The 17,246-nt window shown below is 35.1% G+C and overlaps 1 protein-coding gene and 1 pseudogene across 5 annotated transcripts in view; both read left to right on the top strand.

The window, feature by feature from the left end:
• Window positions 1-17,246, top strand: part of ATG2B (autophagy related 2B) — an 82,062-nt gene that overhangs the window by 29,280 nt on the left and 35,536 nt on the right. For 3 of the 5 annotated variants that reach the window (XR_010151028.1, XM_510152.8, XM_063793116.1), the window contains 13 exons: window positions 326-511; window positions 1,543-1,697; window positions 1,788-1,893; window positions 2,560-2,821; window positions 4,570-4,720; window positions 5,438-5,530; window positions 5,668-5,856; window positions 8,265-8,538; window positions 10,184-10,286; window positions 11,447-11,642; window positions 11,927-12,069; window positions 16,322-16,479; window positions 16,858-17,030. Coding sequence is in view for 4 of the 5 variants with exons in the window: in XM_510152.8 (XP_510152.6) it covers window positions 326-511; window positions 1,543-1,697; window positions 1,788-1,893; window positions 2,560-2,821; window positions 4,570-4,720; window positions 5,438-5,530; window positions 5,668-5,856; window positions 8,265-8,538; window positions 10,184-10,286; window positions 11,447-11,642; window positions 11,927-12,069; window positions 16,322-16,479; window positions 16,858-17,030 (2,189 nt within the window). In the remaining variant the exon portion in view is untranslated. The remainder of the gene's footprint in view (window positions 1-325; window positions 512-1,542; window positions 1,698-1,787; window positions 1,894-2,559; window positions 2,822-4,569; window positions 4,721-5,437; window positions 5,531-5,667; window positions 5,857-8,264; window positions 8,539-10,183; window positions 10,287-11,446; window positions 11,643-11,926; window positions 12,070-16,321; window positions 16,480-16,857; window positions 17,031-17,246) is intronic. The other 2 variants (XM_009428416.5, XM_063793117.1) reach the window with 2 other exon arrangements.
• LOC112205510 (small nucleolar RNA U13) lies at window positions 10,395-10,491 on the top strand (annotated as a pseudogene).

Here is a 17,246-nt window from a genome sequence, read left to right as displayed (position 1 = left end):
CACATTCTTAACTTTTCTAAAATTGTTCTGACTTCTTTGGTTGGGGATAGTACTTCATACAATCGAGAAAGTATAATTCTTGAACACAGTAAGTGGTACACATTTTAAAATATTTTCAATGGCTTCTATCTATCAGCGATAAGATTTTGGGATTCCTGGCTAGTTGCTTAAAGCTGTTGCTTAGAGCTCTGACTCATTAAATAGCAGTGGTTTTGCGCTGTGGTGTTAAGTTGCCATTGTTGTTCCATAAATGGGTTTTGGGAAAGAAATGCTTAATTAACTCCAAATTTAATTACTGTTTTGGTTTCCTTTTGTATGCTTATAGAAAATTCTAGCAAAATAGGGTTAGCTAATAAAGATAGGAAAAATCGACCCATGCAGCAGGAAGACGAGTATCGAATTCAGATGGAATTAAACCGATATTATTTGAGAAAAGATTCCCTCTCTGTGGGTGTATCTTCAGAGCAAAGCTTTTATGAGACAGAAACAGCTCGTACACCTTCTAGCCGTGGTAAGCAACTCAAACTGTTGACACCAGAGTCATATATTATAATCATAGATAAAATTACACTTAATTTTGGCTGCTGTGAACAGAAGTTTAGGAATGAAAGAACAAAAAGATCCACATTGTAAGAAATCCACAACTTTTAATTTACGATTAATCTAATCACAACATTACAGTAATGCACCAGCACATAGGTGCTATAGTATATTTTTTTGATTTTGATTGTGTAGTTTTGTTTTCTAAATGATTTAGTCTAAGGAAAACCAATTTACAAAAATGTAAATTTATGTGAAAGTTAAATTAGGTAGCTATATATTTTGTCAAATTATTATGTGCTCATGTAATGATTTCTAGATTAAGAAACTACTGAACTACTAAAGTTTAATAAGGAAACTTTCCTTTATTGATCTTTCCATCAGTTATATGTAAATAATGATCTCTACCCAGCTTACTTTACATTTATAGGTGTTTCACAATGTATAAGTGCTAATAACATAAATAATATGGATCAATTTAAGTATGGAATGTTGGACAAAATAAGAAATCAAACCCTACTCAAAAAATTTTGGCCATAATAAACTTCATTTGCATGAGAGTAAAACAATTCCGAAAGAAGGAACTGAAATGTAAATGGAATTCCAAATAATGTTTTTGGCTCTGAATAAAAGAAATAACTGTATCCAGATGAAACTAGAGGTTGCAATATATTTATACTATTTTAATATCTGATTTTAATTCCTAAACTGGCATATCACATTAAAAATATACCAGGTAATACTACATTTATATATTTAAAACAAAGAAAACATGTTCATCAGTAGGGTAGCTTCATTTTTTATTAATTTATATTGAGTTTTTACTATGCCATTAATATTTTGGACTCATAAATTACACCACTGTAAGTAACATAAAATTTGGGGCATCGCTGTATCTCATATAATCTGAAGGAAGAGGATTGTATTAACGTATATTAACTTACTTAAAAGACTTGAATTGGTGGGATTATAATACAAGTGACATAGTTTAATTCTCTCTAGAAGAAGAAGTATTCTTCTCCATGGCTGATATGGACATGTCTCATAGTCTCTCTTCTCTTCCACCCCTTGGGGACCCCCCAAACATGGACCTTGAGTTATCATTAACTAGTACATATACAAATACCCCAGCAGGATCTCCATTAAGTGCTACTGTGGTAAAGTATTACTTAATTTTTCTTCTAGACTGAAAAGTTGCTTCTAAAATTCTACACTTCATTCATGTGCTTAAAAAAAATCTTTTATAGCTTCAGCCCACTTGGGGAGAGTTCCTTGATCATCATAAAGAACAGCAAGTAAGAGGGTCAACATTTCCATCCAACCTAGTTCACCCAACACCTTTACAGAAGACAAGTAAGTAAAAATAAGACATTTGTTGTTAGTTTCCGCTGGAATTTTTAAAATGCCATTCTACTGGTGCTTTTCTTTCTTTTTTTTTTTTTCTGGTCTTGGCCGTTTACAAAGTTCAGAAAGCAAAATGAACCATTGTTAAACAATTCACTGTGAAGTGTTTTAGAATAGTTGCTCATTTATTGTATTCTTTGTGTATTTAAATACTTAAATATTTTTAGTTAAAAGTACACCTTAAGTTTCATATTATTATTGCAGTTCAGGACCCTCAGTCAATCATGTGATTTTTGTTTCACTACTTACATTTTCCTTGAAAGAGAACCTCAGGTTTCTTTTCTGCAAAATTTAATTGATATAGACCCAAGGCTTAAAGGAAAATTTGGTGAGCAGTTTTTGGTTAATCTTGAGTTTTCCAGTATGTTTTTATTAATATAAAAGCTTGGTTTGTACATTTACTGTTGTCACGTACTCTTGTACTTTAGTACAAAAATCTTGGATATAAGATGCAGCAAGATAGCAGTTGATTTTACTTAAATTAATTGTTTAATATCATTCAAACTGTTGTATGATCATCTATTTTTTAAAGCTAATAAATGAATAAATGTTTTATAATTTTAATAGTTTTATGTGTCAAATTTTATGTATATAATTTTAATACTTGTATTTTAGCTCTCCCATCTAGATCTGTTTCAGTGGATGAATCAAGGCCTGAACTTATTTTTAGACTAGCTGTGGGAACTTTTTCAATCTCTGTGCTTCACATTGATCCTTTATCTCCACCTGAAACGTCACAGAACCTTAATCCATTGACACCTATGGCAGTAGCTTTCTTTACTTGTATAGAAAAGATTGATCCAGCAAGATTTTCAACAGAAGATTTTAAGTCTTTCCGAGCAGTGTTTGCAGAAGCTTGCTCACATGATCACCTTAGGTAAACTCTCACATATGTATTAATGATCCTTTAAACTTCCACATATGCTAATGATCCTTGAAAAAGAACCACATGTGGACTTTTGTATCTGCCTGTCGGCATTTGTTTTTCTAATTCACATTTTATTTGTAAATGAATGGAATGAGTGAAGTTTTCTTGCAGTGCTGCAAAGGTGTTTAGAATCTTTCATTCAGGTTATTTGGCATGCAGAATAACAGATCTAGATAATAGGAGTTTTCGAAGTGATCTCTTTAGTTCCCTGCCCAGCTGTTGTCAAGTTTCTTTAACCACATTTTGCCTTCATCCCTATTGACACCATTGCAGTCGTGAAAACGGTTCTTATTGTCACTGGCATTAGCAGAGATGACAGTGGTGATGAAAAATAAAATAATACTATTGGAACTGATCCATATGCCACTGGCCATGGGGTGGGAAACATTACCAAGGCTGATCCTGAAACTTGGATGCTACGTTTCAACTTCTGCTTAAGAAAAATCAAAGCTATCCAAATAGCCAGTGAGTGATCCTTTCATGGGTTGAGTCTTAACAGATGAGGAGATAATTGAATTTGTAATATAGTTGGTTTTTTTGTTTTGTTTTGTTTTTTGTTTTGAGACAGAGTCTCACTCCATCGTCCAGGCTGGAGTGCAGTGGCGCAATCTTGGCTCACTGCAACCTCTGCCTCTCAGGTTCAAGCTATTCTGCAGCCTCAGCCTCCTGAGTAGCTGGGATTACAGCCATGTGCCACCATGCCCAGCTAGTTTTTGTATCTTTAGTAGAGATGGGGTTTCACCATGTTGGCCAGGCTGGTCTCGAACTCCTGCCCTCCAGTGATCCACCTGCCTCGGTCTCCCAAAGTGCTGGGATTACAGGTGTGAGCCACCACGCCCAGCCTTTAGTATTGTTAACATGCAAACTCTGTTTTACAATTTTAATGTGAAAGTGATCTATAAATTGTTGAATGACATCTTATACGGTGGTTTAAACATATCATATATTAGTATTTTTAGAAAATACTTTGGGCTTTTATTTAATCTTTCTAACTTTTTTAAAGTATGAAAATTGATATGAAAAGTAGTTTTACACCTAATACAAGAAAAACTCTACAGGTTAGGATTATAGTATTTATAATCAAACTGTAAAAACATTTTGTTTTCTTCCACCCCCCTTTTTTTTTCTTGTATTTTTAAGAGAGACGGGGTTTCACCATACTGGCCAGTCTGGTCTTGAAGTCCTGACCTCAGGTGATCCGCCCACCTTGTCCTCCTCAAGTGCTGGGATTACAGGCATGAGCCACTGTGCCTGGACTTTTTTTTTTTTTTTTTTTCCTTCCCATTTTTGACAAAGTTTCAAACATCTGCCAGTAGGAAAATAGAACAAAAGCGGCAGAAAATATAGGTAGACCTCATTTGGGCTTCACCGACTAAAGTTTTTGAAATATTGCATAATGTTTTTAGATAATTTTAAGAGACTATTTCATATATTTTACAGATCTGAAAGATTTTGCCTTTGCAATGTAAATTTTTAAATGTGGAAGAGGAAGGGCAGTGTTGGGAAATAAACAGATCCTGGAAAATTTCCCATCAACAAAACTGATTTTTTATCTTAAGGAAAGGGAAATTTGAAGCAATCTTTCTGGTTAATTTCCTTAGGAGTATTAATTATTGATAACTTGAACTTGTCAGACTAGGTGGATAATTGTTACATTTTAACACTAATAATCTTAAATGGTGCATTTTTTATAATAGATTTATAGGTACTGGCATTAAAGTATCCTATGAACAAAGACAAAGATCAGCTTCCCGATATTTTAGTACTGATATGTCCATTGGGCAAATGGAATTTTTGGAGTGCCTATTTCCAACTGATTTTCATTCTGTTCCTCCTCACTATACAGAGGTAAATATTGAATACTTTTTCTTTAAGATTATTTTTTAAATCTACCTTGCTTTTTAATGATTGTATGAGGCAATGATTTTCTTTAAAAATGTATAGAAAGTCATAGGAGGAATATTGTCATTTTCTTTTTGCATTTGTGTTCTATAGAAATATTTTTAAGAATGTCACTCAACATCGTTATAAGGATCTGTTAGAATTTTAAATTAGAGTTGACTTGTTTAGGAGTGACAGGTGGGTTATGAGAGAAATGACTTCATTTCACTCATGTTCAAAGCACTCTTCATTTCAGAAGAATTTGATTACTGAACAAATAATTATCGAATGCCTGCTGTGTGCTAAGCACTGTTTAAGACAAGTTAAATGTCTTGTGTTCATTCACCATTTTTCTGATATTTTTCCTAATGTAAAAGTGTGACCTAAAGAAACTTTAGAAAACTGTCAAAGTTATGTTCATTGCTGTTACTTTGACCCTTTATAGTGTTTTATTTCAAAAACACTTTCTTGGAAATGAATTTATTTGAATCCTCGCCTACATTTTACAGATGAGATATCACATGAGTTAACTAACTTGTCTAAGGTTCACATTGCTAGTAAGTGACAAAAATGAAACTTAAAACCAGATTTCTGACTTCAGAAAGCCTTTCTCATTATTGTATGGGCACCTCTGTAAATTCTTGTGATTAATACATTTAATTTATCTTCATCTTTACTTTTAAGCTTTTAACGTTCCATTCCAAAGAAGAAACTGGTTCCCATTCCCCTGTGTGTCTTCAGCTTCATTATAAGCATTCTGAGAATAGAGGGCCCCAGGTAAGAGATCTTTTTCTATAATTGCCACCTGTAAATTTTAATCTGATATATATTTTGTCACAATTATAAGGTTTTAACCCAATTATATAGTAGTTTTTAGTGATTGTATTAATGCCTTTTCTTTTTTTTTTTTAAAGGGTAATCAAGCAAGACTTAGTTCAGTTCCTCAGAAGGCAGAATTGCAAATTAAATTAAATCCAGTGTGTTGTGAGCTGGATATCAGTATTGTGGACAGGTTAAATTCCTTGCTTCAACCACAGAAACTTGCCACAGTAGAGATGATGGCATCCCACATGTATACTTCATATAATAAACATATTAGTCTGGTAAGTATTCAAAAGCTGCAAATACTAATCATAATTATGGTTAGCTAATAGGGTTATTGAGATAATTTCTGAACTTAAGTATTTTTAATAGATTAAACAGTATAATTAAAACAGCATTATTTGTAATAATAAAAAAAGGAGACATCTTTTATGTCTTGATAGTAGACTAGCTAAATAAGTTTTGAGACACACTGAATGAAATGTTATGTGGTCATTTAAAATGATGGTTATGGCCGGGCGTGGCGGTTCACACCTGTAATCCCAACACTTTAGGAGGCTGAGGTGGGAGGATCACTTGAGGCCAGTTCGAGACAAGCCTGGCCAACATGGCGAAACTCTGTCTCTACTAAAAATACAAAAATTAGCTGGGCATGGTGGCACACACCTGTAATCTCAGCTACTCAGGAGGCTGAGGCATGAGAATAGCTTGAACCCAGGAGGCGGAGGTTGCAGTGAGATCGCATCACTGCACTTCAGCCTGGGTGACAGAGCGAGACTCTGTCTCAAGAAAAAGAAAAAGAAAATGATGGTTATGAAGATGGTATAACAACATGAAGAAGGCTCATCAAGGATTAAATGAAAAAGTAGAATATATTGCTTTACATAAACTTGTCACACCTGTGTAAATAAAATTGATGTATAGAAAAAGAATGGCTAGAAATATGCCAGTCAGTAGCATTGTTTATGTTACAGTGGAATTAGGTTTCCTTTACTTTTCATGTCTATCAGAGTTTTTATAAGCTGCGATTATAACGACTTTATAAAATTTTATCTAGTTATACATTTGATAAATTACTTGAACTACCTAAAACATGAAGCCCAAACAATATGGGATATGCTTTTGAAAATAATCTATTGAACATCACATTATATCACTTTTACTTGCATCTGGTGCCTGGGGTCTTTTCTAAGCAAATTAAATCAGTCAAGTTTGCAAGAAGTCTGTTAGGAATTTTGGGGCCAGAGGACCAGGATCAGATGGAGACAACCTTAGTTAAAAAGAAAAGGAAAAAGATATTTTATTTTTCTACTTCTTTGCTTTTCTCTTAGTATTGAGTATTCACATCAAATTAGCATTGTTTATTATTATTATTATTATTGAGACAGACATCTGTTGCCCAGACCGCAGTGCTGTCATACGGTATCAGCTCACTTCAGTCTTGACCCCCTTGGCTTAAGCGATCCTTCTACCTCAGCCCCCCAAATAGTTGGGGCTACATGCATGTGCCACCACACCCGGTTAAGTTTTTATATTTTGTCTCCCTATGTTTCCCAGGCTGGGCATTCTTTGTTATTGTTATCAATTGCTAGTTATTTTAGTTTCTGTGGGGTAGTCTGTATATTAGCTGTTAACTATGTATGCAATTGGTTGATGGTTTAATCTGTTGGGTTATTTTTGCCTGAGAGTGGTGGTTAATATTAGCAAATCAAATGGGGAGAGTTAGAATAGATTTGTTAAAAATCCAAGTCTGGATGGGTGTGGTGGCTTGCACCCATAGTCCCAGCAACTCAGGAGGCTGAAGCAGGAGGATTGCTTGAGCCCAGGAGTTTGAGACCAGCCTGGGTGATACAGCAAGACCTGTTTCGAAAAAAACAAACACAAAAATTGTAAGTCTAGCATATGAAGGGAGTTTTCAAATCATGGAGGTTAGAAATTGATTGAAGAAACTGAGGAGTGTTACAACGTAGAGTGGAATAAAGCTTTTTTAGTTTCAATATATTTTAGAGAAAAAATAGAAATAGATTTCTATTTGAATGGGATGTTCTTTGACCCTTTTATTGTAAGACGGCTTTGGGTAAAATGGTGCATATATCTTGGTCTCATAGAACCATTTGATGAGATCATACCCTTGGATTGGATAGGAGCTCAGAGTGTGTCATTTAGTGAATATTTATTTAGAACCTGTGATGTGCCAGCCTCTGGGTTTTATCTTAGAAGTACAAAGTTGAGTCAGCGATTGTATTTGGCATAATTCATCTGATTTCACATTGAGTATTTAAAATCATATATTGGTAGAAAAGTCTTTCAAACTGAATGTTGGACACTATAGTGATTTTTAACTGTATTGAATTTGTTGGTAGGCTAATATACACCGTATTCTTTATACATTTATAGTAAGATAAATATTAATATATAGTGCCTTTGTCTTCACTTTGGCTCAGTTTTTAATTTAATTTTTTATTTCAGAGTTTAACTTTTGCCAATACTTTTCACTTTTGCTAATAGTAGTTGCATTATAAAATTTTTTTACACTAAATTAATATGGTAGTGGTTAATTTGAATTGACTTTTAATGCATTATACCAAATGGGGAGATAGTGATTATACATATTGTAATGTTGAATACTGTGTAATTTATGTTCATTTACTTTAATATTTTGGCATATTTTTGATGTTTTGTGTTTTAGCACAAGGCTTTCACTGAAGTGTTTCTAGATGATTCACATAGTCCTGCAAATTGTCGGATATCAGTACAAGTTGCCACACCAGCATTAAACCTTTCTGTTCGCTTCCCAATACCTGATCTTCGATCTGATCAAGAAAGAGGACCATGGTTTAAGAAGTCACTTCAGAAGGAGATCCTTTATTTAGCCTTCACAGATCTAGAATTTAAGACTGAATTTATAGGAGGATCAACCCCAGAACAAATTAAATTGGAACTTACCTTTAGAGAACTAATTGGTAAGATTGAATGTGCCTGTAAAAGAACCATCCTAGGTAACAAACAACTGCTACTGAAACTTAACATCACAAAAGTATCTGACAGCCCTGCAATATGGTACAATTAAAGAACATTATGTTAAAATCAACAGCAACAATGTCTTTCTAGTATTGTATGCAAATATGTGATATAGGTAATTTTTTAAAAACTAAGGATGATGATTCATTCACTTTGTTAAAATTCCTGTTTACTGCAGGAGAGTGTAGTACTTTAGCCTACATTTTTATTACCACCTCTCGTTTATTTATTGTAGGACTGATAATAGAACTTGTTAAGTGCCACTGTATGTAAGATATTATGCTAAGCACTTGATACACATTGTCTTGTTTTTTTAGTCATCATAATCACCGTATGTTTATTTTTCCAGTTATTTTTATAATTTAATAGATGAGACCATCTGTGGACCTAGAAGGAAGTATCTACCAAGATCATGTTGTAGTCAATGGCAGAATCAAGATTTGAACCCAAGTCTGACAGTGGAGCTTGAGCTTTCAACCATTATACTAACTAATCGCTAGTGACTTTTATTTGTAAAACTCGTTTTGATTTTTTCTGCATTACTTTGTTTTTGTCAGTTAATGAAGGGAATTTATAAAAACTTTAAAGTGAACCAAGTCTATGAAGACCTGGAAAACCTTTTATCCTGTGGTTCCTAGACCACCTGCCTCTGCCACGACACCCTCTCTCCGCAACCACACTCCCACCCCTCATGAGAATAGTTTGCGAAAGTTCCCCTTCTTTTCTCTCTCGGTTTTACATATCTTAAGAGGTATTTAAAATTGATTGTTGTCAATTATGACTTCATGAAAGGGCCTTCAGGTGTTGTGAGATCATCCCTTGTCTCCAGTGGTGAGAAACTCATTCTGGAGGAAAACCATTTTTCATTTGTAAAATGGATTGAAAAAACACCTATAGAATTTTTGTTGTTGTTTTTGTTTTTCAGACAGAGTCTTGCTTTGTTGCCCAGGCTGGAGTGCAGTGGCATGATCTTGGCTCACTGCAATCTTCATCTCCTGGGTTCAAGCGATTCTCGTGCCTCAGTTGGATGTCACCACACCCAGCTAATTTTTGTATTTTTTAGTAGAGACGGGTTTTTTCCATGTTGGAGAGGCTGGTCTCTTAACTCCTGACCTCAGGTGATCCGCCTGCCTCAGCCTCCCAAATGCTGGGATTACAGGTGTGAGTCACCGCGCCCAGCCCGTGTAGAATTATTTTGAACAGAGGTGTTTCTTACAGTGTTTGGTACAAAATACATATTTAAGAAATGTAGTTATTTTTCTAGTGGTAGATTATATAGACTTTATGAAGAAATAATCACTAATAGCACTTAGTAAGTGGTAAGTGCTTGCTCTATTTACTATGTCATTATGTACTTTATGCAGTGTACCTTGGTACTTAAGAATTTGAGTTTGAACACAAAACAGAATCTTTAATTTATTGGCCCATTCTGTCTACCACACGTGCACATGAAACCAGAACAACTGAAAAATGCTGTAGAACTTAAGGTTGCATTATGTTCCTGATTGAGAGGATCTTTGCTCCTCCATCTCTTCTTTTAGTACTTGAGAAGAAGCACATTTCAGTAAATCAGTCTTTTTTTTTTAGGATCGTTCCAGGAAGAGAAAGGAGATCCATCTATTAAGTTTTTCCATGTGTCTAGTGGAGTAGATGGAGATACAACATCGTCAGATGACTTTGACTGGCCACGGTGAGTAAGCAAATGCATAGGTTTAATAGGATTTTCCTTTTAAAAATAAAGTATTCTTTTAAATCAACATTTTATCTATTAAATATAAGCTAAACATGTCCATCCTTGATTCTTTTGTGGTTCATAAGCGTGATGATTGGGTGTTCACATGAATGTGTGGGATGTGTCACCCTCAAACCTTGTTGTGCTATTTTTCTGCCTGCCTTGCTTTACTCCTCCTCTCCACTGTCTATTAGACCGATTAGATTCTTAGGACAGATGTTGCTCATACACACCTGGTAATAAGCATGAGTTTAGAGCACAAGTTTCATAAGAACTAGATCTACTTCAGTTAAATAATTCAGAAGCACAATTTATATTAGGATATGTATCAATTAGGAAAAAAGCCTGTGATCATTTACAAACCAAATAACACCACTACCTAGGGAATAAGAGTTGCAGTTGCAGCACAGCTATTCTCTTTGAGGGTTCCATGCCTCCTTGTAACAATGGGTGGATGTGGTAATCAAAGGAGAATGAAAAGTCTGTGCTAGAGATGTTCTGTAGAAGCTTAGGAAAGGGATTACTCTGGAGTAAAAAGCTCATTAGTTTTTGTAGTCATAGGCTGCATTAACTCAGTGATCTTTAGGTTTTGTGGTTATAAAACAGAAACAGCACCAGCCCTTTATTATTGAAATTACTAGATGAAAAGATAACTTTGTTGTTGGAGTTTTGAAACTGTTTCCTAATCAGCTTCTCCCTTTTCCCTTTGAACAACTGATATAATATGAGGTTGATATAACATGAGGTTTCTTAGGTAGACAAGTACTTTATTATAGCAGAACAGACTATATGTGAGAGGATTTGGTTTAATGATAACTAGAATCCTTAGGTAAAGTTTGCTGACTTTTAATGAAATTTAAAAATAACCTTTTTGCCCCCTTCAGTTACCCAAGTATAAAATGTTTATGTCTTTCTGTTACTTACTTGTTTCAGTTCCACACTTGTAAGTTTACAACATGTTCATAAGTGGGTTACCTTAGACATAATTAGACTTTGTAGAGAAGTTTAATTCTATCATTAAGATTTAACCAGTGGTGTGTGTATTAATTTGCACAAAAGTTAAAGTTTTGCTGTTTACACTTAGATCTTGGTCTATTTAAAATTGTCTTTGCTATCAGAATTGTACTGAAAATAAATCCACCAGCCATGCATTCCATTTTGGAGAGAATTGCAGCTGAAGAAGAAGAGGAGAATGATGGTCACTACCAGGAGGAAGAGGAAGGAGGTGCTCATTCCTTGAAAGATGTTTGTGATCTAAGAAGACCAGCCCCATCTCCTTTTTCTTCTCGTAGAGTAATGTTTGAAAATGAACAGGTAAAAGTGTGAGCAAGCTACAAAGGAATAATACTATTATTCTCTGTCATAGAGCAATGCTTTTGATTTTTTATTTTTAAAAAAATGCCTTGTGTACTGTTTTTGCTAGGTCTTAAACTTCAAAATTGAATAATACCTATTTTTTCTTGGTGTATATTTTCTCTAGTTAAATGTTTCATGCTTATTTATTTCTCACATACCAAGTCCTATGGATAGGCTAAGAAGATGCTACTACTATTTTAAACATGGATGCCTTTTTTCTGCACTGAACTATTATGTTTTAGATGGTGATGCCAGGAGACCCTGTAGAAATGACAGAATTTCAGGATAAAGCAATCAGCAATTCTCACTATGTGCTGGAACTTACGTTACCAAATATTTATGTAACACTACCTAATAAGAGCTTTTATGAGAAGCTTTATAATAGGTGAGTTTATACACATTTAGTTGAATCTTTGGAATCAGACTTTCTAATTGCCTCCCTGATTTTCCTCTTCCCCGTTTCCTTTCCTTGCCTGAATATTATATGCCATCTCTTTGTACTTTGTGTGGTGTTGATGGTGACTATTGCCGTTATGATGTGCTATTGTCATAGCAGAGTTTCCTAACTAGCGTGGTGCCGGGTGTGTGAGATATTTATTTCCTCAGCCCTGAGGTTGGCTGATTGCCCTCTGTCAGCTTACTGCAGGTTACGGATCAAATACGATTTTTTTCTTTACGTGCAGTGACGTGAAGAGTTAAGAGATGCTAATACAGCTAGCCAATGCTGGAGTAGAATCAGAACCCCAGTCATTGTACAAGAAGCATCTTTTCTTCAGCATTCAAAAAGATATCTTGTTGGAATTCAAAATTCTGTGAACGTGTACAAAATTTAAATTTATTATATTTAGATACCCCTCAATATTTATGCCAGGCAGGTATTTTGATACAAATGGAATTCTAGGTCATAGACTCTGAAGGCCTTGAGCAGTTTATCTAGCCTCTGTAAGACTCAGCATCCTCTTCTGTAAAATGGAGATGATCCTGGCTCCCACCTATAAGGGTTGTTTGGAGGATTAAATGATATAACACTTGGAAAGTTCTGAGAATAGTGTATGGCATATCGTAAGAACTTAGTGGTTGTCTGTTATAATTCCTACCCACTGAAGGGATTTCTCCGTAGCATACCTGAAAGATTGTCGTGTGGGTTTCTAGAAAAAGAAGTCCTTAGTGTTTGTCATCACTAGCTTCCTACATGTAGACAAGTTATTCTAGTCTCCATTAATCTTCAGAAACTTCAGACTGTTGTTTCTGCTGTAGGTTTACTTGGTATCAGATACCACTCGGTATTTATTCCTTAAATGTTAGTAATAAACCCTGGGTTTTCTCACTGGGTGCTATTGACTTTTGCTCTTAGAATCAGAAAATTAAGTTCCAGGATTCTTCTAGGGTTCACATTACTTCAGTGGTCTTGAAAATGAGATTCAGAGAACAGTCCACTCTGGTATAGGAAGAAAATGTTATCACTTCCGTTTAACTTTAAAAATAATTTTTTAAAATTTATATTTTTATATTTGTTTTATAATATACATTATAAATAGCACCTAATTTATATTCAGTTCACATTAGAGAGGTTTCAAATTGTTTTTAAATGTTGGGGTTTGTTTATATATGATCTACAGTTTCAAAATAACTGATCTCTAGGCTCCTCCTTTTATTTCATAGTTCAGGGGTGTCTGCAAAGAGCTGATGTATGTGCAAGGCTGAGATTGAGGGAAATGAAATGACTCAAGGCCTAGCCCAGAGATCAAAAACACTTGACCTATTTTTTTCTCATTCTGCATTGACTGAGCAGATTGCTTTTGATTAAATCAGGGCATCAAGAACAGTAATACATACCTTAAACATTCACTTTATAAATGTATATTTATTTACCACTTCATTTCTAAATACAGGACAAGGCCTTTTCTTTGAATATGAGCCACTGATTGGAATTCTATGTTGTCTTTTTTTCCCCCTTTCCTTTTTTTTAATCCTGCATGTGGCATCTGACCATTTTGTCTTTTTTTTGCATAAAGTGTACCCAGAAGGCATTGTCTACCGTTTTTAGTTCCAGTTTCTTTAAAGTGAAGTGAAAAAAATGTTTTCAGAGATATGTAAGAGGAGAATCTTTGTAGGTTTTTAAGATTTTTTTTTACCCCAGTCTGCATTAATTAAAACAGTACAGTTTTTATTTAAACTATACTTAAAAGTAACAAATACAAGCAGATTTGAAGCCAGACACAGTTGGTCTTTGGCGAGTATATGAAATATATAACTCCACTGATAGGAACAGTTCTCAGCTCTACTAGAGAGATGTCCACCAGCAGCAGGCAGTTAGCATATTGGGGGCTTCCGTTGTTGTGGCACTTGGGGTTAATTGGGTAGCTGACTGCTTAAGTCAGGGAGTATGTATTAGAATCGTGTATTAGAGTATGTATCTGTTAATCTGGATAGTTGGTTTAATGGATTGCTTAAGAGAGTTTCTATTCTATTAAATACCTTCCACTAACCACTTTTTGGTCTCTCAGGCCCCTAGAATTGCATAAATACTGAAGCGCTCCCTCACTCTCTGGGATCATATAAATCTCATATCTAACTTCCTCAGGGTTTGCATCCTTTGCCCCTTATCCGGCTTTGTATTTTCAAATTAATACTGTTTAAATAATTTTCAAACATTCTCAGAGAAGATTTGCTTTACAGTATGAAGAACTCCCTGTGCCCTAACCATCTGAGAGTAAGTTGCTGACCTGAGTCCCTTCAATGTTTAGTACTTGAATGCATATTTCCCACATACAAGGACATTCTACATTAACTGGTAATTCAGCTCTCAGAAGCAGGAAGCTAAACTGGATACATACTACCATATAATCCTCATACCCCATTCAAGTTTTACTTAATATGTCAATACTATCCTTTTATTTTTCATTTTTTTTTTCTGAGCAGGAGTTATAACCAACTCTGCCTTTATATATTTAAAATGTTGATTTACTCCTTTAGTGCCTTGGTCAACAGGCTGTTTTTAGCAGTATGGTTTTAGGTACAGGAGAATGTTTTCTGTGTCGAGAATTGTTTAAAATAGAATATAAAAAAGAATTCTAATTGCTTTCATTAAATATGTACTGAGCATCTATTTTGTTTCAGCCTCATAGACACAGAGTCATGGTGATATGTCCTTAAGTATCTTAAGCATTGTTTTCTTTCTTGATATTTCTTGATACTACAAGCACCATCCAATATTCGATAGTACTAATGGTATCAAGACTGTGTTTAGACCAAAATATAAATAAGGAGAACATAATAGGTGGGTGGATTATAATCTCCTGAGAGTCACAATCCTCAGTCCTGGTGTACACCTTCTAGGACTTCAGAAGCTCAAGAATTGTCCTGGCAGTGGCTTCTCACAGAAGGGGGCAGGGCTGCCTCACCATGCGGCGCCTTGACCGGTATTCACACCAGGCTTTACGATGAGCCTGGGTTTTGGCAGCACTTCCATGTGAATCATGCACTGTCCTCACCAACTGTCCGTGCCTGTTATGTGACAGCCACTGTGCTAGGCACATGTAGAGATGATCGACACAAGTCCCTCTCTTGGGCGGCTTGCAGTCTAAAAAGGGGAAATGAGAAAATTCAGCAGGGTGCTGTAGGTGCTGTGATTTAAGTGGGTCTGGGTGAAGCATATGCTGTGGGTCCAGATCTTACAATGGGTTTACTAGAAGACGTGGTGAAGTTTGAGTTTTCTTGAAAACTTCGAGGATGGATGAGGGGAGGAGGCTAGGACAGGGGCATCTGAGCAGTGACAGGTAGTTCTTTGAAAAAGTAGGATGTGGTGACAGCCTAGGTATGACATATGCCTTCCCATTGGTTGCCAGTATTGATTGGGCTAGTCTCACTAGTCATAAGGGTTTTTCTCTCCTTATTTTTTGCTCCATATGCATTCTTCATCTCATGAAGTCTTCCCAGTGAAGCTGTGCTTTCTGTTGCTGATGAGAGAAAAATCAGGTATTTCTAGGGAAAGAACTGAATTGATCCCACAGATAAATACTTGCCTTAAAAAAAGAACCGAATTGGGAGCTGGATGTAATCTACATAATCTGGACTTTCATCCCCATTTTTCCACTAATTAGCCATGTGACTTTGGGAAGGTCACATAACCTTTATGAGACAGTTTCTTCAGGTGTAAAGTGAGAATAATGATTCTGCCCTGGACACCCCACAGGACTGAGGGGAGGGTCAATGAGATGATGCAGGATCAGTTCCAGTTTACAAAGTGCTCTCATATAGGTGAGCCGTCCTCCTTTTCTGTTCTTTGTGGGTTTTTATTTTTCATGAGCTTCTGTCTCTAAGGTATATTTTGAAATATAATATGAATTTGTAATTTGATGTATATAACACAGGTAAAATTAGGCAAGTATCTATTTAGGTATCTAATTGTGCAGATTCTTTTGTCACTGCCCTGCATTATAGCCATATCAGTTATTTTTTCATTGAAAGAATGCAGTTGTTATTTTTGTTGTTTTTCCAAATTCTTGTAGGATCTAATTTCCATTTTGCCGTTTAAAAAATTATTGTTCATATGATCTTTTAAAAGGATTTTTTTTAAGTTTGCCTTCTGTTGAACTAGGAGTTAAGTACTTATTTTTCAACTTTTGTCTTTATAGGATCTTTAATGACTTGCTACTGTGGGAACCAACAGCTCCTTCACCAGTGGAGACATTCGAGAATATTTCCTATGGCATTGGGCTTTCTGTAGCCAGTCAGCTCATTAATACTTTCAACAAAGATAGTTTTAGTGCATTTAAATCTGCAGTTCACTATGGTAATATATTTTTAATTTGTTTTTATTTAAAATGCCTAGTTTATCAATTAACAAAGTACTAACCTTTGAATTGTGGATTTAAAAATCTTTGTTTCATTGTAACTATATTTTGCAATTTCTTTTAGTAATTTATAAGCATATTTCCTTATTTCTATCTGTATGTTGAGAATATCATTATCACTTAAATATGTTCTCTTTAGAATGATAGTGTGCACATTGTTTGAAGTTCAAAGCTAAAGAGAAAAACAGTATGTATTTCTGTGTTCACACCATATTCTTTGTAAAACTAAGCAGGTTATATAAAATATTTTCATGATCATTTTTATGTTGCTGTTTTAATATGCTATCAGAATGTAATTGTATGTTTATTTCTCATAGATGAGGAAAGTGGATCTGAGGAGGAGACTTTGCAGTATTTTTCCACTGTTGATCCCAACTATCGTTCTCGCAGGAAAAAAAAATTAGACTCTCAGAACAAGAACTCTCAGAGTTTTCTCTCAGTTCTTCTGAATATTAATCATGGATTAATAGCAGTGTTCACAGATGTGAAGGTGAGGTTTACAAATCCGAAGTGTTTTTTCAAATGTATCTTACTTTAAATAAATCTGCTAGGATACATATCTAGTGATTGAAGTATTTGATATTTTGAAGTTGTTTCAGGGACTGATGAAGACCAGTGTTCTGGGGCAAACCATGATGATAGCAACTTTGGGGATTTAGCTTTCGTTGCAGATCAAACTTTGTGTGGCTCTCCCTTTGGAAAACAG

This window comes from Pan troglodytes, chromosome 15 (genome assembly GCF_028858775.2).
Source record: "Pan troglodytes isolate AG18354 chromosome 15, NHGRI_mPanTro3-v2.0_pri, whole genome shotgun sequence".
NCBI classification, from domain to species: Eukaryota; Metazoa; Chordata; class Mammalia; order Primates; family Hominidae; genus Pan; species Pan troglodytes.
This window is presented reverse-complemented; position numbering and strand designations above follow the sequence as displayed.